This window comes from Chaetodon trifascialis, chromosome 8 (assembly GCF_039877785.1).
Source record: "Chaetodon trifascialis isolate fChaTrf1 chromosome 8, fChaTrf1.hap1, whole genome shotgun sequence".
Lineage (NCBI taxonomy): Eukaryota > Metazoa > Chordata > Actinopteri > Chaetodontiformes > Chaetodontidae > Chaetodon > Chaetodon trifascialis.
Genome location: NC_092063.1, coordinates 9260697 through 9280810, shown reverse-complemented (window position 1 = coordinate 9280810; position 20114 = coordinate 9260697). Strand labels below are relative to the sequence as shown.

The 20114-nt window shown below is 43.8% G+C and overlaps 1 protein-coding gene across 6 annotated transcripts in view; it reads right to left on the bottom strand.

Moving 5' to 3' along the window:
• Positions 1-20114, bottom strand: part of LOC139335141 (serine/threonine-protein kinase WNK2) — a 42832-nt gene that overhangs the window by 12623 nt on the left and 10095 nt on the right. For 2 of the 6 annotated variants that reach the window (XM_070968598.1, XM_070968601.1), the window contains exons 3-21: positions 14517-14689; positions 14108-14328; positions 13856-14013; positions 12339-12427; positions 11595-11814; positions 9409-9685; positions 9206-9321; positions 7970-8881; positions 6105-7307; positions 5946-5984; positions 5289-5423; positions 4644-5075; positions 3595-3921; positions 3345-3388; positions 2077-2236; positions 1881-1997; positions 1099-1269; positions 771-822; positions 401-499 (exon numbers count right to left, since the gene is read on the bottom strand). In XM_070968598.1, the coding sequence (XP_070824699.1) occupies positions 401-499; positions 771-822; positions 1099-1269; positions 1881-1997; positions 2077-2236; positions 3345-3388; positions 3595-3921; positions 4644-5075; positions 5289-5423; positions 5946-5984; positions 6105-7307; positions 7970-8881; positions 9206-9321; positions 9409-9685; positions 11595-11814; positions 12339-12427; positions 13856-14013; positions 14108-14328; positions 14517-14689 (4945 nt within the window). The remainder of the gene's footprint in view (positions 1-400; positions 500-770; positions 823-1098; positions 1270-1880; positions 1998-2076; positions 2237-3344; positions 3389-3594; positions 3922-4643; positions 5076-5288; positions 5424-5945; positions 5985-6104; positions 7308-7969; positions 8882-9205; positions 9322-9408; positions 9686-11594; positions 11815-12338; positions 12428-13855; positions 14014-14107; positions 14329-14516; positions 14690-20114) is intronic. The other 4 variants (XM_070968599.1, XM_070968600.1, XM_070968602.1 and 1 more) reach the window with 4 other exon arrangements.

Sequence of the window (20114 nt, the reverse complement as noted above, 5' to 3'; positions counted from 1 at the left end):
CTGGAGGAATAAAAAGGTTAATTAGGAGGAGAACAGCTAGGGAATCTGTTCTCAGTTCAGTCAAGGCCATGAAGAACAGGAGCTGGGTCCTGTGGGTGCCTGAGTGTTACATCACTGCTTGCCTTGCCCCATCAGGCTCTGTCAGCTGGAGTATAAATCCTGCCCTTCATTTCTGCCTAGAACCACCGCAGAAGCACTCTTATATAACTGACCCCAACTCTAATGCATGCGCAGTCTTCAATATCAACAGCAGTGAGTAAGATGCAAATGTTTCAGTTTATTCTATAGACAATGCACTCTGGCAGGGAAAGCAAATCCTCATATATAAGAATTTGTTGAGTAAGTACTAAATCTGAAGGCATGCAGGAGGCATTAATGGCACTCTGAGTGTGCAGCATACCCTGGGCTGTAGCGGTGTGAGATGTAGTTTCCTCTTTGTCTAACATGGGTGTCTCAGCCACAGGGCAGATGATAAACCAGCGCTTGCCGGTGTGGAGGACTGTCAAGGAGAAGGAGACAGAAAAACTCAGAAATCCGCATCTACTAGAAAATCAATTCAATAGGAGGCACTAAAGGCACTGTCTGGCCACAAAGCAAAAGTGTAGGCGAATACAAACATACAAACATCCATTAAATTGTTCTCATTCCAGTGTCACAACATAACAGGTTTCTTAAGAATGCACAGTGAGGCAGCTGAGTTTAGCTAGAGCTGAAAAGTCTGAGCAGATTTTGTCTCAGTGAGTACAGTTCCAGGTGGCTCAGAGTCTTACCATTTTGCTGGTACACCAGCTGTGGGGTGCTGGGTGTGGAAGCCTTCAATCCCTAAAGAAAAGGAGGGATTACTTCACAGATTTGATGCATGTACATCAATTTAATGGACATCTGAAAAGGTCTCTTCAAAGAGCTGAACCTCTGAAATAAATTCAGTTAGATCACAATGTCACATCAGCAAGAATGGTATTTTTGGCCAGCTCTTGTTGGCAGCACTGCATGCAAAGTCATCTTGAGAGTGCTGTCTGGATGATGTATCCGAGGCAGAGGCACTCAGAGACAGATTGCGCAATTGCAACTATTAGCTGTCAACAGTTCCTTTCTCACCTCTGTTCCCAGTGTGCCAGCTCCTTCACTCTGTTTGGGACTGCCTCCCTGGTCAGAGTTCCTCTCACCCTCAGTGTCCTCACTCAACATGTCCTCAGCCTTGTCCACAATGTCCTTCAACTGCTCGATGAACACTTCTTTTTCTAAAGGCAGAATGAAATCATTCTCCACCTGAGGGGCACGACGGAGAAAAAAGACAACAGGACATTAAAGGTTTTAGCTTAACAAGAAACGCTTAAAACTAAACTGTGCCAGGGACAACAGATGTACAAACATGTTTGGGAGGGAAACATTTAAAGAGTAAACAAAAATTTTGAAGTTCCAGACATATTCTGTTAATGTAAATTGCTGCCAAAATAAAGCATATTTAAATTAAGGCCTAAGAAAATCTACTACTTTTAGAATGACTACTTTTTACATCATTTAGGTGTATGACGTCTTTATATTGAGCGTTTCACACCATGTAAAGTAATTAAATATGTTGTTTTAGTAAGCTTAAATATTTGTCTTGGACAATCTATTTTCTATACAATGATGGAGCAGTTATGCCATGGATATTGATCTATCTATCTATAAATATGAGCCTTATCTGAATTGGTTGGGACTGAAGGAGAGAGAAGGAGCAAGGGAGAGACAGATAAACATTTTTTGCTGCATTGCAGTTGAGAACAGCAACACGGGGAGTTTCAGAGTTCTGAGCCATAAGAAAGCAGCCGATGCCCAGCTTACAGCACGCTACAAAAACCTTTCCATCGCCTGGCATGGCAGTGCCTCCAACATACCATATATGTAGCAATCTCCTCTGGTGCATCTCCATCCAGGTCAAACTTGAAGGTGACCATTTTATGGTTATGAGTTTCCAGCTGACACTCTACCATCTTATCGCCAGTGTTACACACCTGCAACGAAGGGTGGACACTATAAATACATGTCTACTATTGCATGCGTTGCTTGTTGGAACACATGTTGGTTACCCACATTGAGCATGTTGAGCTTTGGCCGGCTAGTCTTCTCTTGGCGAGAACGAGTGCGAGTAGACCTGCGGTGGTGTTTGCGGACTTTCCCTTCGCCTTTACCTCCATGAGTACCCTCATATCCGTCACTCATCTCCTTCCCTGACGTCGCATCAGAGTTGACACTAGTTTTGATGAGGAAAATGAAGCATTAGTGTAAGCACTGCTATATTCATGAATACCTGAAACAGCTCTACGTTTACTGTGGGTGGGCTATTGTGGTTTCAGGACTAAAATGTGCCTGCTTTTGTACAGTACCTAGCAGAAATAAACAAGCGACGAATATGCACAAACATGTTCAAAACTGTTCTACCCAAATAAAGATGATGGGTGTGATAGACAGAAACCTTGAACTGGAGATGGAATGAAGCTACTGGTCTTTGCAACCTCTCCTCCTTACGGAGCTGGCTGAAAAGGTTTTGTATTTATCGCGGCTCTGGAATGCCTGCAGGATTTGACAAGTCTGATATGTCAGCCATGGGTGACGCTAAATTCCACATAAGGTTAAATGGGATATAGCTTTGTAGGGGATTAGCTATCTGCTCTCCATTATGAAGGAACAAGGGAACTTTCTGAAATTAAAAGGAGTTTCAGCTGCTGGTCACAATGATAGGAAAAATCAACAGATGCCATCAGAGCGGTCATCAGAGTGCACTGTGGTTTTTCCAGACATGTGTGTGTCGAGCTGGAGAGCTGTCCTTTGGTCAACACACTGCCAGAGAAAGTTAGCAGAGATGGCTTCTAACTAGGTCTACATTACACAACAAATAACACGCAATAACAAATGGGACCCTTTTAACTTTAGGAGGAACAGCTACTTCGTTACTGAGTTGATTCATTATTTCTGAGGATAGGTGGAGCACTCTCAATGTTTTCTAAAGGTAAACAACACCTCTCCCCTCTGGGAGTTCAAAACAACACAAATGACAGAGTCATTGCTTTTAATAGCGTTTTATGATTTTTTTTCCTTTTGAGATGATAGAGGGATGTAGCCAACCAATGCTAGGTTCTGTTTTCAACGTGGCACTTCTTCGTGTGGCTATAGCAGCAGTATAAACAACAATTCTTCAGAGAGGGTGGAAAACTGTTTAAAGCCAAATGCATTATGTCTTCTTTCATGTCACTACTTCTCTGGCAGAATCTGACAGCACCTCAGATTACTCAGGTGCTGCATATCGGCTCAATCACTGTCTTGTCCCCTGCAAAGATGACTGAGGAGAAATAAGGAAGTACCTGTCATAGCTCTGTCCTCCAGTGTGTTTCTCTGCAGCGTGATCCTGCAGACACAACACAGACACAAACAACCAGAATGACTAAATAAAAGAGAGTAATATTATCAAGTATTTTGCTGACCATGGCTTCAGAGGAATTACGGTGACACTACATGCAAGGGAACAGGTACCTTAGCAAAGCAAAGCGGGCAGAGGAAGAAATGAGCAGCGAGAACTAAAACGTGTGGCAGCGAGCCATGTGTTGTCCATACCTCCTTGCTGGTTTCTGTCGGACCCTGACCTGCAGCTCCTGTGAGAGTACTGAGCTGCTTCTGCTGAGTCAGACAGGAACTGGCAGACCCAGATGATCCTCTCTGAGAGTCAGAGGGCTGCAGCACGGGAATCTGGCTCTGGACCTGACTCTGGGACAGGGCCTGTGCGGGCAGCTGGCATGGCTTCTTGTTGTCCAGTTGGGCAGCAGTGGTGGCTGTGCTCAGGTCCGACCCATTCTGCACAGGTGAGGAGAAGATTGCAGGTTGGGGGAGCTGAGCAGAGGGCGCAAGCTCAGGATGGCTGACCTGAGCCTGCTGGGAAATCTGCTGTAAAGACAAACAAGATAACATAGTATTCTTATTGTCACTATTAGTTATCTAAGTCTCTAAATCCTGTGCAGAAATATTTAGACATTGTCATTTTATGATAAGAATTCCTCCAAAAATATTTAAAAGGATTTTCATCTAAGTATGTACTGTTTAACTTTACACATTGCATATATCAGCAAAGACTTAAGTGCACAGTATGTAATTTCTGCTGCGAGGGGGTCTCTCAATCAAAACAATTAAAAAAAAGATGTAGTTTGATGACATTGTGTGTGTTTTATTCCTGTTACGTTTAGTCAAGTTTGCTGACTTCCTTCCTCACTCTGGTGAGGACCATTGTCACCATTGACATGCAAACATATCTAATGTACCGTTTCTTTTAATACAATTACAGATTTCTTTGTGTTTGAACTTTGTTGGGAACATTCGGAATAACGTTAGTATACAATTCAAAAAACATGTAACACAAGTCTAGTCTAACGCGGAAATGTTACATATTGTGCGTTTGAGTCATTTTTTCCATCTGCATTATTTAATTTATCTTACTTTAACATGTAAATATTCATCACCCTTCAGCCACAGAACAACAGCACAGCGACAACACTCTTTTGTGTTGCAATGCAAGGAAGTTTAAACAGTGTGACAGAGATTATCACAATCAATGGTTCCAGTTCACACCCTCTTGGTAAACATCTGCACTCCATTGCAGCCATCATAATTACCTGCATCAGAGGCTGAGTGCTGCCATTTGTGGGAGGGTGTGTGTTCTGGGACGGGGCTGTGTGTGTATGTATGGGGTGCGTGGTTAGTGCTGATATGAATGCAGGTTGTGAATGAGAAGCTTCAGATCTAACACTCTGCTGCAGAGCAGCGGTGGGCTGGTGCTGCGGGGATGTGGGCCCCACCTTGCCCAACACAGGTGAGGGGGAAGGTATGAGGGAGACTGGGATGGGTGAAACTAATACGTTTTCACTGTGCAGAGGAGAAACGGGGGAGACAGAGGGGGTCACAGGGAGAGTCTGGGCAGGAGAAAGGTAGATATGGTTAAAAGAAGAGGAGGTTGAAGGGTGAGGGGTAGTGTAGGAGTGAGGGTGGGAGGATTCACAGTCAGTCACTGCTGTCATCACTTGGACTGTGGGATACTGTGAGGGAAACTGAAAGGAAAAGAAAAACAGGAAGGAAGAAACAGGAAAATCTGACAATCCGTAGAACAAAGTTCAAAAATAGGAGGAGGATATATCAAGATAGCTTGCTTCACATTTATATTGTCATTGGTCTGTATAATCCAAGCTAGAATACACTGCTGAAACATACAATAGCTCAGGTCCAAGATATTTATGAAAGCAGTGAGAAGACAGCGATGATACCTGGGATGGGTGCATTGGTGGTGGTTGAGAAGGAAGTGCATGGGCTGGCACACTGGAAGCTGATTGGCTGAGATTTATCCCATGGCCCTGTCCATCTTGTCCAAGATGTGAAAGGTTTTGACTAGCAGGAACAGCCTACAGAAGAACACAAAGAAGAGGGAGAAAAAGAGGAAGGAAGTTCAATAAAGGGACATATTCCAGTTTCATCTCTCAGTTTGGAAATCTGCATTTCCTGCTATTGACCCAGATGAGAATAGCTCACATCTTCCGTCCTGTCCCTAAGCCTGGAATCAGTCTGAATCTGCTGTACATACTGGAGCACAATGTGTACCACAGACACAGAGCAGCCCTGGGAGGGCTGGCGGGTGTAGCGGCTAAAACCACTGTTATTGTTTTCATTACTGTTCACTTATGTCTCTGTTGGCAGTTGTCCGAGGAAACTCCTGTTTATTGGGATGTTCATTTTTTTCACCTACTGTCCACCAAAACAGCTGCTTCCAATTAAGCTGCAGCAAATCAAAACCACGATCCACTATATAAGCAGCTCCAAACCAACCATTACCATAGATGGTGTTCACTTGTTAAAATGCATTACTTTCTGTCCCTCCCACATTGAGTCCTACAGTGACAAAGTGTGTTGAGACAAAGGCGTTCTACCTGATTCAGGAAAGCACCGATGCAAAGATAGGGTTGAAACTGATGAAAAATGAAAACAGGGTGAGGTCAGAGGAAGGAACACAAATATAAAACTGGGGCACTACGTATGCCACCTTGCTACAATTTACTTTACAGTGACCATCAACACTGTTCACTCACCTGCTGTGTGATATGAGCAGCCTGGGTATGTTGGGAAGAGGCTGGAAGGCTCTGAGGAGTCACTACCTGGTTAGCTCCCCCATAGGTCTGTGGCGCTGCAGTAGACTGTGCAGGCAGGTACTGGCTCTGAGTTGGAGCAGTCTGTTGCTGTAGCACATTGATGGCAGAATGTGGGTAGCTCTGAGAGGCAGTATCAGGTAGACCTACAGCAGGGTAACTCTGATGTGTGGCTGCAACCTGCACAACTGGGGCTGGGGGTTGAGAAGCTGGGGTCTGAACCTGTTGGACTGTAGACTGGGATATGTCATGGCTCTGTGGTTGAACTGCTGTCTGCATGGTTTTCTGACTGTGCTTCTGTAGGGTTGGGGTGTGTACTTGTTGGCCAGAGGACTGAACACTTTGAGAATGGTGGGTAGGCTGTTGTCCCATTTGTTGGTGTGTACTATGCAGAGTTTCTTGGGTATGCTGGAGTTGAGGCTGAATATAAGCCTGGCCAGCATGCTGTGTTAAATGTATACTGGACTGAGTATTTTGCAGCAAGGGCTGTTGGTGCTCTTGCTGAATAGGTATCTGATGGTTATAAAGTGCTGGTGTGGGGGAGCTCTGACCAGGCTGCTGACTTGGCAGATTGACAGCAGCTTGAACATGTTGCAGTGCACTGGGAACTTGTGCAGGGTGACACTGGTCCGTGGCTGCCATAGTTGGGGCAACAGATCCAAGAGGGTAGCTTTGTGCTGGCAGGGTGGATGTTGCTGCTGCTGCTGCAGTCTGTTGCTGAACTGGAGCAGCATATCCTGATGCAGAGGGAGCCTGTTGTTGAGTTGGGGTCACACAGTTCTGATAAGTTTGTTGGACTTTCAAAGGAATGGTCGAAGAGCTTGCTGCTGTTGCCTGCTGCTGTTGGTGGCCTGGTGCTTGGTAGCTCTGTGCAACATGCTGTGGTACAGCTGATGTTGGCATACCTGCTGCAGCTTGAGTCTGCTGCACACTCGGAGGTGTGTAGCTAGCAGCACTGACTGTATGCTGGATGTTGACTGAACACAGACTGGATGGAGCTGGTGTTGCAGCACTGTGTGGGCCAGCATATGGAGCAGCAGGGTAGCTGTGTCCAGGCTGGATGTACTGCAGTGGTGCGTGCACTGGTGTGCTGGAAGAGGGCAGGCCCTGGATAGACTGTTGATTCTGGTGACCTGCAGAACCGGCCTGAGAACACAAAAGAAAGAAATTCAAATTACAACCTCTAGGGGATGAATTTTACTGGTCATGGTTAAAACCCCATAAAAGTTAATAACTGGGCCAATCATATGAAGTCATACCGGATGTAAGTATAATGAGAGGATGAGGGATAAAAATAAGTTTATAAAACATCTGTTTCAACAATGAGCAGGCGGTGACAGGTGTGCACTAAAATAAGGACTCAAGGGAGAAATGGCAGGAAAGATCGAGAGGAGAGAGATCAGACAGCCACCCCATCTCCTCCAATCAGAGACCATCTATCCAAGGTAAGTTAAGGAACAAGACAGCTGTAACAATGTGCCAGTAAAGCAGAAAGGGAAAATGTAAAAATCAAGGTCAGTTCTAGAAGGAATTGATTAAAGTTAATCAGCAGGGAAATGAGGTCTGTTAGAGACTGCGCCATTGTCCTCAGACAGGAGCAAGCTTATGATTTTTAAGAGAACGGTCAGCTCTGTAGGCCTATGCAGGCAGCAAGACTCGGACAGTAGACATGAGATCAGACTGGCTCCATGCAAAAAAACAAACAAAAAAAAAACTGCTGTATCTCCTACAGGCTGGAAGGAAATCAGTTAAGCAGGTGTTGGCCCCTCATGGGAAACTAAAGCGACTTGTCTGCTATTGTGACCTACCACTCCCACAGCCCTGGTAACTTGCTGCTCTCCGGCACAGAATCTATCTTCGCAGTCCTGGGGGGGTTCTTGGTCCCCTACCAAACTGCCACTCAGGGGATGATTCTTGTGGCTACCATCTCCATCACTGCAAGCAGGCCTGTGGGCAGCTGAGGAGTGCAGCAGGGAGGCTTGTGTGGGTGTGGTGTGACAAGGGGCTGCTTTGCGGCTGATTATATTGAACAGAGACTGCTGAAGCAGAGAGAAATCGGAACAATCACTTGAACCTTTCAGCCGCCCATAACCAGGGGTGGTCATTGCTCCACCAGAGGACGCGTGGTGTCTAAAGTCACAAGGACAGAGGTGTGCCGGCATGACAGCAGAAGGACCACGATGGATCCCTTCACGTGACCTTACAAGAAGCAAAGAGAGGCAGGCCTGGCACATGTGGTTTCTATGCATTGCAAAATGGTGGTTATGATGGCAGGTTAGGCTCAGAAGACTACTAAGGTCAGAGTGTCTGCGTTCACTTGAAGGAGGCAGATATAAGTTCTCACTGGTGGCCTCTGATGACGGCCTGATGCTGGTGTCACTCAGGCGGCGGTACTCAGAAAGTGAAGAGACAGGGGAGACCTGCAGCAGTGGCAGAGGACTCTGGGAAGGGACGCCATCTTTAGCCTCTGAGTGAAGCCCTGAGGGGCTGAGTTCTGACTGGTTCTCTGTTACTGTGGGCGTGGGACTGATTGATCTCTGAGACTGAATGAGGGCATGGAGTTGAGCAATGTGGTTTGCCCTCTGAGTGTCAATAACAGGGGCGCTTCCTCTCCGGGCTGCAGCTCCCAAACGAGTCCTGAGCTCTGGACTCAGCGTTGCTCCCCATACTTCACCCTTTTCACAGGAGTGAGGTCGATCTGTCAGAAAAGGGCTATTGCTCTGGCAATGATAGAGGAGCAACCCAAAAGCAGAACACACGTTACTCAAAATGAAGAGATCATGACAAATATATATATATATATGTGATGAGATGAGGACGAACAAACTTGCTTGCAATGACACATGAATGTACAAGACATGCTGTGATAATGAAGACTGATTGGCACATGTCCAAAAATGTGTGTGCGTCTGTGCAGATGAACATACAGCGCCTGTGTTCTGTCCCAAACCTACATGAGCAATGGCTGCTGTCACAGAGTGTGTGTATTTTAACAAATCTGAATGTGTATGGTCCACCTGGGTGTGTATGCTCCTGATACAGACCTGCTGTGTTGCCATAGTAATAGGCTCCAGCAGGGACTGGTAGAGGACACTCTGCTGGCTGCTGTGGGAGTCTGAGTACACAGTGGAGCCCATGCCACTGTCAAGTGTGCCGTCTGCTGCAAAGACACACAAAATGCGCACTCATAAAAAAGTCAAAGATTAAGCTCATGTATTTCTGAGTGGAAGAGAAAAGAGTCTCTTACATGTCACTGAGGTGGCACTGGCTGGTAAGTTCCGCAGCCTGTTGTGCTGGTCTGCTTCTGGCTCTTCTGGTTCCAGCAATGGCTGTCCTACATGTGCAGGCCCAGCAGAGATGCCCTGAGATGGTATCATCTGGATCCCGTGTCCCCCTTCACTTTGATTCACTGCAGCTGCAGCAGACACCGTTCTCTCCCTCCTCCACTTGATCAGTGCCACACGGTCCCTGATTGACTTTCCCACAGTCTTAGCATCACTCTCGTGGAAGAAGCCAGACTCCACCTGACAAAGAAAAAGGAAGAGCATGACTTCTAGGATATTTTTAGCACAGAGCATGTGAGAGATGAGAGCGTGCATTAAAAAGGGCAGCGTGTGAGGGAAGGAGAAAGAGTAAGAAAAGGAAGGAATAGAAAATCTATTTTAAGGGGATCAGAGCAGTGGGGAACTATTCCCTTTGTCAGTGGCTTTGTTCATTCTTCACAACAGAATTGCCTGGGATGTTACATCTGCAAATAACAAAGATCAAGACACAATGCACAGACCACATGTTGTACATGAACCAAAAAGGGGAGAAAATAACATAACGCCATTTATAAACTGGCCATAGAGCTTTAGCTCCCTCCGTACTTGCAATGACACACGATGATGGTCAATGTTACAGTACAGTGCAGTTCATGCAAAAAAATACTAGTTAAGTAGTTATGCTGTGCATATTAAAACTAACACTATTTGAATCATGTATATCATACATCTACTGTGAAGCATAAAACACCATTTAAAACACATTGTAGAGAGATTAGGCATCTTTAGCACAAAAGCCAGAATGAATGATAAAAAAGGAGCGATCCAGGCCCATTAGTGGAGGGAAATCACATATCTCATGTTCTCTGTCTGTTGAGAAATCACTCATTAGCATGGATATGTAGTGATTTGACATGGGAGCATGCAGGCCATACAATCTCATGTGCTGGTGATCCACATGTCTACTCTCATCCCCAAGGCAATTGTTGGAGAGAGGTCTTAAATTTCTTTTCACACCTTCAGAGCCTGGTCAAGGCCAAAACGCCACAGACAAGCGGAGACAGAACAGACAAGAGAAAGGGAAAGAAATGTGTGGGCGAAAGATAGAGAGCAACGATGAAATGGAAAATATTGGTTAAAATAAGAGATAGGAAAAGAGAGGACAGCAGCTACTCACTCTCTGTCACTTGATCAGATGGCTGAGTATTAAACAAAATACTCTTCTTTTTAAATAATCTGAGGGAAAACGCACCTTACTAAAGTGATTCATTTGCAGACCTCTCAGCTGACACACCCCACTGTCAAAACTTCTGTCTTTCCCTACTTTCCTTGCACATGGTGCACAAGCACATACTGTAGATGGCAATAGATGGGTCTAACATAAATCTGTTTCAAAGCACTTTTGTTTGAGTCCATTTTGAATAGTCTCACTAAAAGGACAACCTTTTTGTACGTGTCACTGAAAAATCAGTCTCTCTATATTGGTGTTAATGTGCACCAGTTTCATTTTTTTCACCAAAACCTGTTTAAAGCTGTGAAAGAACAGCCAGACAATGATTATGTTTACATTCTCCAGCGGAAGTCGAGGTCTTAACTCAGTCTCTCTTAATCTCATTATCTAATAAATCATTTTATGGCACTTCAGAAAGTTAGATATCTGATATAAAAGCTCGTAGGGTTGGGGTGTGTACATAGGTATGATCATGGCTTCCACAATGACAGAAGTCTTCAGTGAACACAATCAGATAAGGGCCTGCAATAAAAAACGGGCCAAGACAGACTGGCGAAAACCATGTAAACAAAAGGAAAAAATAAAACTGCAATCACTGCATTCCTGGAAGAGCAGAGTAAGTTATCACCAGCAATCTGCACTTGAGTGCATTCCCTAACGATGAGACATGAGTACTGCCAGCCACTAGAACACACCAAGCCATGAAGACATGCAAAGCATGACAAACTGTATCACTAGCATAGGTTAGAACTAATTCATTAGTGAAACTGAAATTCTACGAAAGATTTGAAAAGGTTGAACATGTCTTTAATGTATTTTAGGTAGCATGCACAATGTGAAGTACATACTGTAACTTGTACCATACTGTAACCAAATATGTTTCTATTTTTGAATATTTGTATGAAGACCATCTGAGCATGCCTTCAATTTCTCACTCACCATCTCTTGTGCCACAACCTCAGGGACCTCTTTTTCCAGATCAAACGTGAACTCGATGGCTCCACTCTCCTTGTACTTCCCTTTTAACTTCTTGTGGTCTTCCACCCACAGTTTCAGGGCTATTGAGGCCTTTTTCCCATCATCCTCCTCAGCTAGCTCCACCCTTACCCCCGTGTCCTCAGCAAAGAAAGCATGGTTCAGCAGGTCCTTGATGGTGTACCTGAGAGAGGGAACACCAAAGCTCAAGACTCTGGCACAAATTTGTGCTACACACACTGAGGCCACTTATCTGTAATGTACAGTGTTTGCATATAGCATTAGCATCAATATGGTTACTGTAGCTGCGGTAAAAGAGTTGTAGTGTGTTGATAGTGAAAGGACATCTTGGCTTTGTTTAACAGCGTAATTACATCACACATGGACATGACTTAACTGTGCTGTTGAGACAAAGTCAGTCAGTGAACCCAATCATGCTTCAATTGTACATATAAAAAAAGAAAAAAACTCACTGGAAGCTAATTAAGGGTTATTTTCCCCTCTGTACACAAACTCATTATGCTGCTACAGAAATGAAAGACACCCTGCAGATATGGTGGGAGACCGCATTGCTGCTGAGAGCCCAACTGTCAGCGGCTCAGCAATGAGGAATGAAGCGGGGGAGGCGAGACATGGCCTGAAAGATGAGAGGGCACCTTGTGTGCCCCGTTGGCTGGACACTGGACAATGACAGGGACCGTCACTCACCGCTCCTCTTTCTTTTGGCAGATACACTCCCCAATAATCTCCTTGATTTCAGGATCCATGACCTTGTTGTAGCTGGCTGGCTTCACTCCCTGAGGAAAGGGAAATATAAACAAAATGCTGAGGACACGCCATGAAGGGATAAACAAAAACGATCACAAAGGAAAGAGCGTGGGGATGTTTTTGTGATACTCCACCTCAAATCTTATCTTTTAAGTGTCACACACTCACACCCTGTAGGTTTGTCGGCCTTGACAGAGCACAGCAGCTGTGGTCAGCTAGAAACTGTCGGTTGCAGTGGATTCCAAAAAGCATAAAAGCATCCACAGAAAACCCTCAAACCACTGTCCTGGTTCCTGATGTTGTTACATTTGTAAACTACAATTGGCCTTGATTCCTATGGTATTCTGACTGCTCAGAGCATTCTGAGTATGTGGTTTGAGAAGTTTCTATAGACATTTTCATACTTTTCTTGCGATTTATGGTATTATCTTCATAATGGTGGAATATTTGTTAATACTACACTCTCTTACCTAAGCACTCTGACTTCTTCACAAAGCTATTTTTTCACAGGCACATTCTACCCAGTTATTCTCTCTATGGTGCAGCATAAGCTATGGTGCTGGCATAACCTGTGAAATCATCAATTCTTAGAAGAGGTACTTTCTGCATCTAAGATAGAAAGCATATGCATCCTTTGGATTAACATTGCTACAAATTATGCAGCTGAAGGCTGTATGTGCTCAGGGAGTAGTATAAAGGATCAGGGTTCTTCTTTGATCAATCTCCTATTAATATCCTACAGTGGTCCCTGCAGGGCACTCTAATATGCATATGGTAACAATGCAGAGAACAGTATCTAGAGATGGCTGTACTGATGCTGCCCTGCCATTAATATGGGCATTGAGGTCGTCTCTTCTTTAACAGCAGGTGAAAGAGTCATCTCTCAGATTCCAACCCTGCCAAGTCTCAAGAGTGGAAAATCAATACTCTTCATCAAATCAGGAAGTCTATCATGACTTCAGATACCTCCTAATCTAAAAACAGTTTGCAGAATGCCTTGCTAACAGACACACATTCATTGAAATGGAGTGGAACAGAGCCTTTAGGCTTTATCTAAAAAACAAAGGAGATTTGGACTCCCTCTGTGACTCCATATGGCTCATTAGATTCTTCACCCAACAAAATCAAGGCTGAGGATCCATCTAGCTGGAAACAACAGAGCAGATCTTGCACTCTAACAAAAGCTGCTTTTCTGCTATTAAAAACTTCCGGGACTTATTATGTGGTGAAGCAACTAAAAATATTCCTGACATTACTTTGCCCCATCTTACAGAATCACTGAGCATGACCCTGAATTATTTTTAAAAATGCATGCTACAAGGAGAATCTTACTGTCTTATTTTATTGTCCAAGCTGTTCCAATGCTGTATCTTTATGCGTTATCATTTTGGGCCACTGAACTTATCTATGTGAAATCTGCAGTAAGTTAAATATTTTGGACTGAATCGCTGACTCACACTAGTGACTTTGCGGTATATCTGTGCAGCATTCTGACATTCGGAGTAGGGGTACTCTGAGGTGGCCATCTCTAGCATGCACATGCCAAAGGCGTAGACGTCCACAGCCTCATCATAGTGTTCCTCATACATCTCTGGAGCCATGAACTCTGGGGTGCCTGAAGAGAGAGGAGCACCAATAGATATGTCATTTACTTCTGTACTGTGAGAACCATTAAGACAATCTGTAAGTTACATTTCAAAGTCTTCTACCTATGACACTCTTGGCAAAGGAAGCCGCCTTGAGTGTTGCCAGTCCTAAATCCCCTATCTTGACCGAGCCTGTAGGTCCAGTGATAAAGATGTTATCACATTTGAGGTCCCTGTGTATGATGGGAGGGGTCCTGGTGTGGAGAAAGTGAAGGCCTTTCAGGATCTGTCTGCACCAGCTCCTCAGCACTTTGGGCTTCATTACCTTGAAACGCTTTAGATAGCTGTAGGAAGGAGCGGGAGACACAATACAAGCATGTGAGTTTCAAAACATATTTTTTGTAAAACACTACAGAACACACACAAAAAATGCAAAATTGTAATTGAAAAGGTAAGTTTCCTTCATCTGTCTCGGGCATGGTTCATTGTCAGAGTAGTTGTATGTTTGATATCTGCCTTCATCAGTACTCACGTTTTTAGTGTTCCTGAAGTCATGAGCTCTGTTACTAAAACAATGCACTTCTTCCCTTTCAGGGGTGACTCCCAAAAGTCATAGAAACGGACAATGTTGGGATGCTGAAGACCTTTCAACATCTCTGCCTCCTCCTTAAAGCGCTGACGTTCCACTTTTGACAGCTTACGATCCTAGAGGAAAGATGACAGATGCAGCAGAGGGAAATAATTTATATGAAGCCCTAATGATAACATTCTTATTATATCATGTTTGCTTCACAGGAACTGCCAGATGGGAGAGGCCGTCACCTTGGAGGCACTTCCCTGCACATTTTGAATTCATGCATCCCGTTTGCTTTAGCAAGAAGGAAAGACAGAGTGAGTGAGAGGGGGGTTAGTGTCAGTCTTTGAGCCATGTACACATCTCTAATTGGACCATATGGATAACCAAGCTGATGACAGTCAGCAGTTTGTGTGTGGGGGAAGAATCCAGATCAGGTGGCTTTTTCAAGCAGTAACAACATTCAGCCTTAATATAATGCATGTGTGTGATATTGTAAGTGTAAAAGCTGTCAGATGTGACCTCTCACTCAGCTGTAATGCATCCAGTAACACAGAGGCTGTGTAACAAGACATGAAAGGGTGACAAACCACAGTGACTGGGGGGAGAATAAGCCCACACATTAACATGGCCACACCCACTACCCACTGCAGCTAAAGGTTATGTGTCATCGATTTCTTCTATCTTTCTCCTTCTCCTTCACTTGCTCTCTCACTCCCTCATCCACTACCTTTTGCTCCTTTCCCCCCTCCCCCATATCTGCAATCTGTCTCCCTCTCTGCACCCCAAACATCAACCACTCCCTCCTCCACAACCAAACATTCCCTGCACACACATCACATCTCCAGTAACCGCTCCCTCTCAATCTCTTCCCTCTCTAATACCCCATAAGGCTGACCCCACACTGAGAGCACCTTGCTCTAGGTATTGCCTAGGGTTTCTTTGCTGCGATTTCCCTTTTTTTTTTTTTTAACCACCACAGCAATGACTTATGTAACAAACACGCACGTGCAGTCAGCACTGAGTATGAACTAGAAGCACGACCCCACCCCTCACAGAGACGGACGACAGTGATGATGGAATGCAATGAACACAACCTAACAAGATCTAATCTATTTAATTATTCAACCATGATGAACTCCCTGCGAGATGAAACAGCAGAACACATACAAAATATCAGCGTGAATAATCTAAAAATGAACAATGAAGCAAGATGTGCTGTGATGCAGTGTGTTGAGGAGTGATGATATGATGATAAAGCACTGTGCGTGTGTGTGAATGTGGCATATCAGGTTTTGTGTGCAAGTGTGTGGGGGGTGGGGATTTTCAGTGCACTCTTCTAAAGTCCGATGAATAATTCAGTTCTGCAGAGAACCCTTTCTACAGAGGCAAGCTGAGCAATGGAAGGCTGTGGCCAAGTTGGGCTGGGCTATCCCCAAGTGCTCTTTGCTGCACAGACGCAGCACACGGACCGAAGTTTACCTGAACTCAGGTCTAAAAGGAGAGACAGTGAGGAACGAGACAGACAGCATACAGGATATTTTAACCATCTGACACTGCAGCTTTCCTCCCTTCTTCCTCCTCCACTGCTGCTTTATCTTTCTTGCCCCCTCCTCTTATCATCTCTCATCTTTCAGGCATCCTGCTGCTTTTCCTAAATAACCCCCTTACCCCCACCACAGAGTGTTCCCCAAGTCCCAATCACACTCCACCCTCCACCCCCCCATCACCAACACACACACACATCCATACACACACCTCCATTTGCTCTCTCACTTCTGCTTTCCCTCTCAGCAGACACTGGGGCTTCTGCATAATTCAGAAGCCACATGTAGGCTCAGAGGTGTTGTGCACAGCTTGGCGAGATACACAGACAGATACATATGCACACTGAGACAGTGGAAGAATGTCACTCCCAAGGCACACACGCATACATACACACACCAGACAATGGACATCACAGAAGCATCAAGAGACAAGAGACTCGTTACCTGCTTCATAGTTACTGTGAGGGATGTGAGGGTTTAACAAGTGTGACTCATTATTGCGTTACATTTGAAATCCAAGTGGTGCTGCAAACAGATTATCTAGCATTTGCGTGCTAGTATGTTGTCAGAATCTTATCAAGTGTGTACTGTACCCTGTGCTGAAGGAAAGGCTCAGCTGGCCACAAGAGAGTGTGGAACTGCCCAGGCAAGGTTAAACACACACAAAGAAAACCATACTGGGCAGCATGGACAGGAAAAATAGATTGTGACATTAGCAGGAAGCAATCTATAAAGCTTTGCTCCACTATGCTGCCACCCACTACATCTGTGTGCTCCAGCAGTTACACATCTATGGTGGCTCATACAGCAAATCCGACTGAAAGACCACATGCAGCCTCTGGATGCTACAGGGACCAGATAATAGATTAAAATATTAGTCCTGGGAACTTTGCAGGCAAATATGCCATGTAATTGCACAACTATGTATTCAAGTCAAGTTCTAGGTCCAATGTCACATGTCATCTTTAGCACGTACTCTTCATTTAAGAAGAGAGCATCCTTACTGCAGAGAGACGGCTGTCAGCTCAGCTTCTTTAGCTGAGGATCTAAGGGCAGATACAACAAAGCTGTGAGATTTACAGTTCTCTGTTAGGGGCACTATTTGGTTTCACAGAAAAGGCTCTAGTTGTTTCCCTGTCAGATACTGACATAATCAGTAATGTATGATAAAACCATAACTATGAGCAGAACATGGAACGAACACAGCCTTAGTTTGGAATCGGCATTACACTGAGGCAACCTATCACTACAGAATGTACGGTATGCACTGGTAGATGCTATCACTCCAAGTTTCTTACAGTGCCAGTAAAATGGATATAGTGCTATTCAGTACAATTCCAAACCATGTCTACTTTTAAGAACCCAATCTGGACAGAATATTTTTTTAATTTTTAAGTGCAATAATGTGGATAAAGAAACTGCCATGCTGTTGGTGGACCATTGATAAATAAGTAGAAGGTTACATTTTGGTTCGATTTGTTTGCTTGTTGGTTCGTTTGTCTATTTGCTAGCAAGATTTGGAGTAAACTACTGATCTGACTTTCATGAAACTTGTTGGATGGTGTAGCATGGGCCAAGGACCCATTCAATCTTAGAGCAAAAGTGAATCGCAGGGGCGGATATACAAATTATCTTTCACTTTTGTTGACGGGAAGAAAGGAATAAATGCAATTCATCTTAAAATCCAGTAGATGATAGTTAAGTTCAACAGTGACACAACATAGCCTTGTAGAACTAAGATGACTCCATGTCACAATCCACATTCACAAGCACTGTAATCCTCTTAGATAGCCTACACATGTAGTTGTAAAATTCTGATGGTTTTGGAAATATATCCAGGCATTTATAGTGGCTGCACTTGTAGATTTGCATATCATGGCAGAGTGGACTACTGGCCGTGGAGTAGGTCTGCTTTCCAAGTGCCCTTCTAGGTGAAGTGATGTGGTGATATGGAAAAAACAAGCCTGAGAGCTAGTCTGTGTAATGTAGTCACCATCGCTAATCATGCTTGATTGCTGTCCTATCAAACTCATGCAGTGAGCAGAGAAAACACACAGAACACAACATAAATCTGCCAATAAGCATCTTCATGTGGAAATAGTTTTGGAGTATCCAGCTCTCCAACAAACACAAGTCCTTAGCAGTAGAGTGCTGTGCAAGCATGTAGAAGGATATACCATTACACTGAAGTTTTTGCTTCAAAAAAGAATGTAATCAAATGCCGAAGGAATTGAGGGGGTATAGGAGAATGAGTGTCAACTATTTATCATCCATAAATAGAATCAGACTGTCCCTAGTAGGGGGGAGCTGTCAGGCTACAGAGTGTTGAGGCAGGCCATCTTTCTGAAACATCAATCTAAGACATCTGACAGACTCACGAGCGTGCGTTAGATTCTGATGGAGGTCTCAAGCAGAGAAAACTTCATGAACACAAATTCACTCACTCACTCACTCACTCACTCACTCACTCACTCACTCACTCACTCACTCACTCACTCACTCTAGAAACACAAAAACAGTGACTCATGAAATCTATTGAGATGGATGGTTCCATTCTCATAACTGAAATTACACACCCCAAATTAACAATGTTAACAATCTGACAAAAGTCTTTAGCCTAGAAAGATACAGCTAGATTTCAGTAGGCTTAGAGCAGGTAATCAGACTTTGTATTAAATTAGTTTATTAGTGTAAAATGTCATATACAACAGACAAATGACTGAGACATTAGATAATTGCTGACTGTAATTTCTAAATTGTTGCGAATCTGAATTGAAAAATCTGAATCTGAAAAATTACTGTCACCTGTGTGTAGCTGTATTTATAAGTTAGGGGTGTAACATCGCTATTCATCCCACACTGTTCAGTACAGGACTTCCTTGCCCTGTGACCCAAACAATTGTATGGGACTGGATCATTATTTTAAAGCCCAGGAAAGTCCTTTCCATGAAATTAATAGTCTTTTACTTACTACATAAAAGAGAAAAGACCAGTAGCAAAGTATAGAGGCAAAGATAACAGGCTTTATTCTCTAGTAAAAAATATTAGGACTATAATATTTTCGGACATTGGCCCAGATGGGTCTATAAAATGACCAAGCAGCTAACCCAAGTCACCATCTGGATGCCATGAAATCCATCCAATCTAGTGTATCCACCCTCACTCTGATCAGACTGATAGCTCACAGGTTCTTCTTACATAATATTCAAACCTCTAAGATCAGTGAAGTAACGAGAAATACAACCAGAGGAGTAAAGTTATTAGGAGAGCAACGGGTTTCAGTATTAGTCCTAATTATGGCAGCTAAATTCCAAAAAAAAAAGAAGAAAAAAAAGAGAAAGAATCAGTGTGTCAAATTGGTCTGTAGCTTTGTGTTCCTAATTACAATTTCTTCTTTCCCCCATTAACTTGGCCTCATCTTGATCCTTGATTAACAAGAGGCAGATTAGCATCATTTGGGCTTAGTAACAATAGTGTGACAGAGATTTTTATTCAAAGAACTTGTCAACAACCTCTACTATAAAATCTAAACAGCTAAACCCAGCGTACTCAAAATATGTCACAACATTTAGCTAAGGGGATTAAGAAAGAAAATATTTCACCCCAGGATGTACTTGTAAAACAATCTAAAACCAGACTCTGTTGAAATCATTACGACATCAACCGGTAGAACTGTGCAGATTTGTTTCACTTAGACACACACACACACACACTCACAGTTGGCCACACTGAAACCACAGAGCAACCCGGCATTAGCATAGCTTTTTAACACTGCAATGAAGAGCTTTAGTTTAGTCACAATCATAATGTGATGCTTTATTGATCCATGTAGGATGATTCTCTCTACTGGATGTTAAAATGACACAGAACACCCTAAAGCTGAGTCTTATCCACAGCTTATTTAGACATTTCAACAATGACAATGTTTGGAATCATCAGTCATGGACCCTGGTTGCCAGGTTGAAGGAGGTATGCTTCATTACTTGGCCACCCTGCCACCCCCTGCACC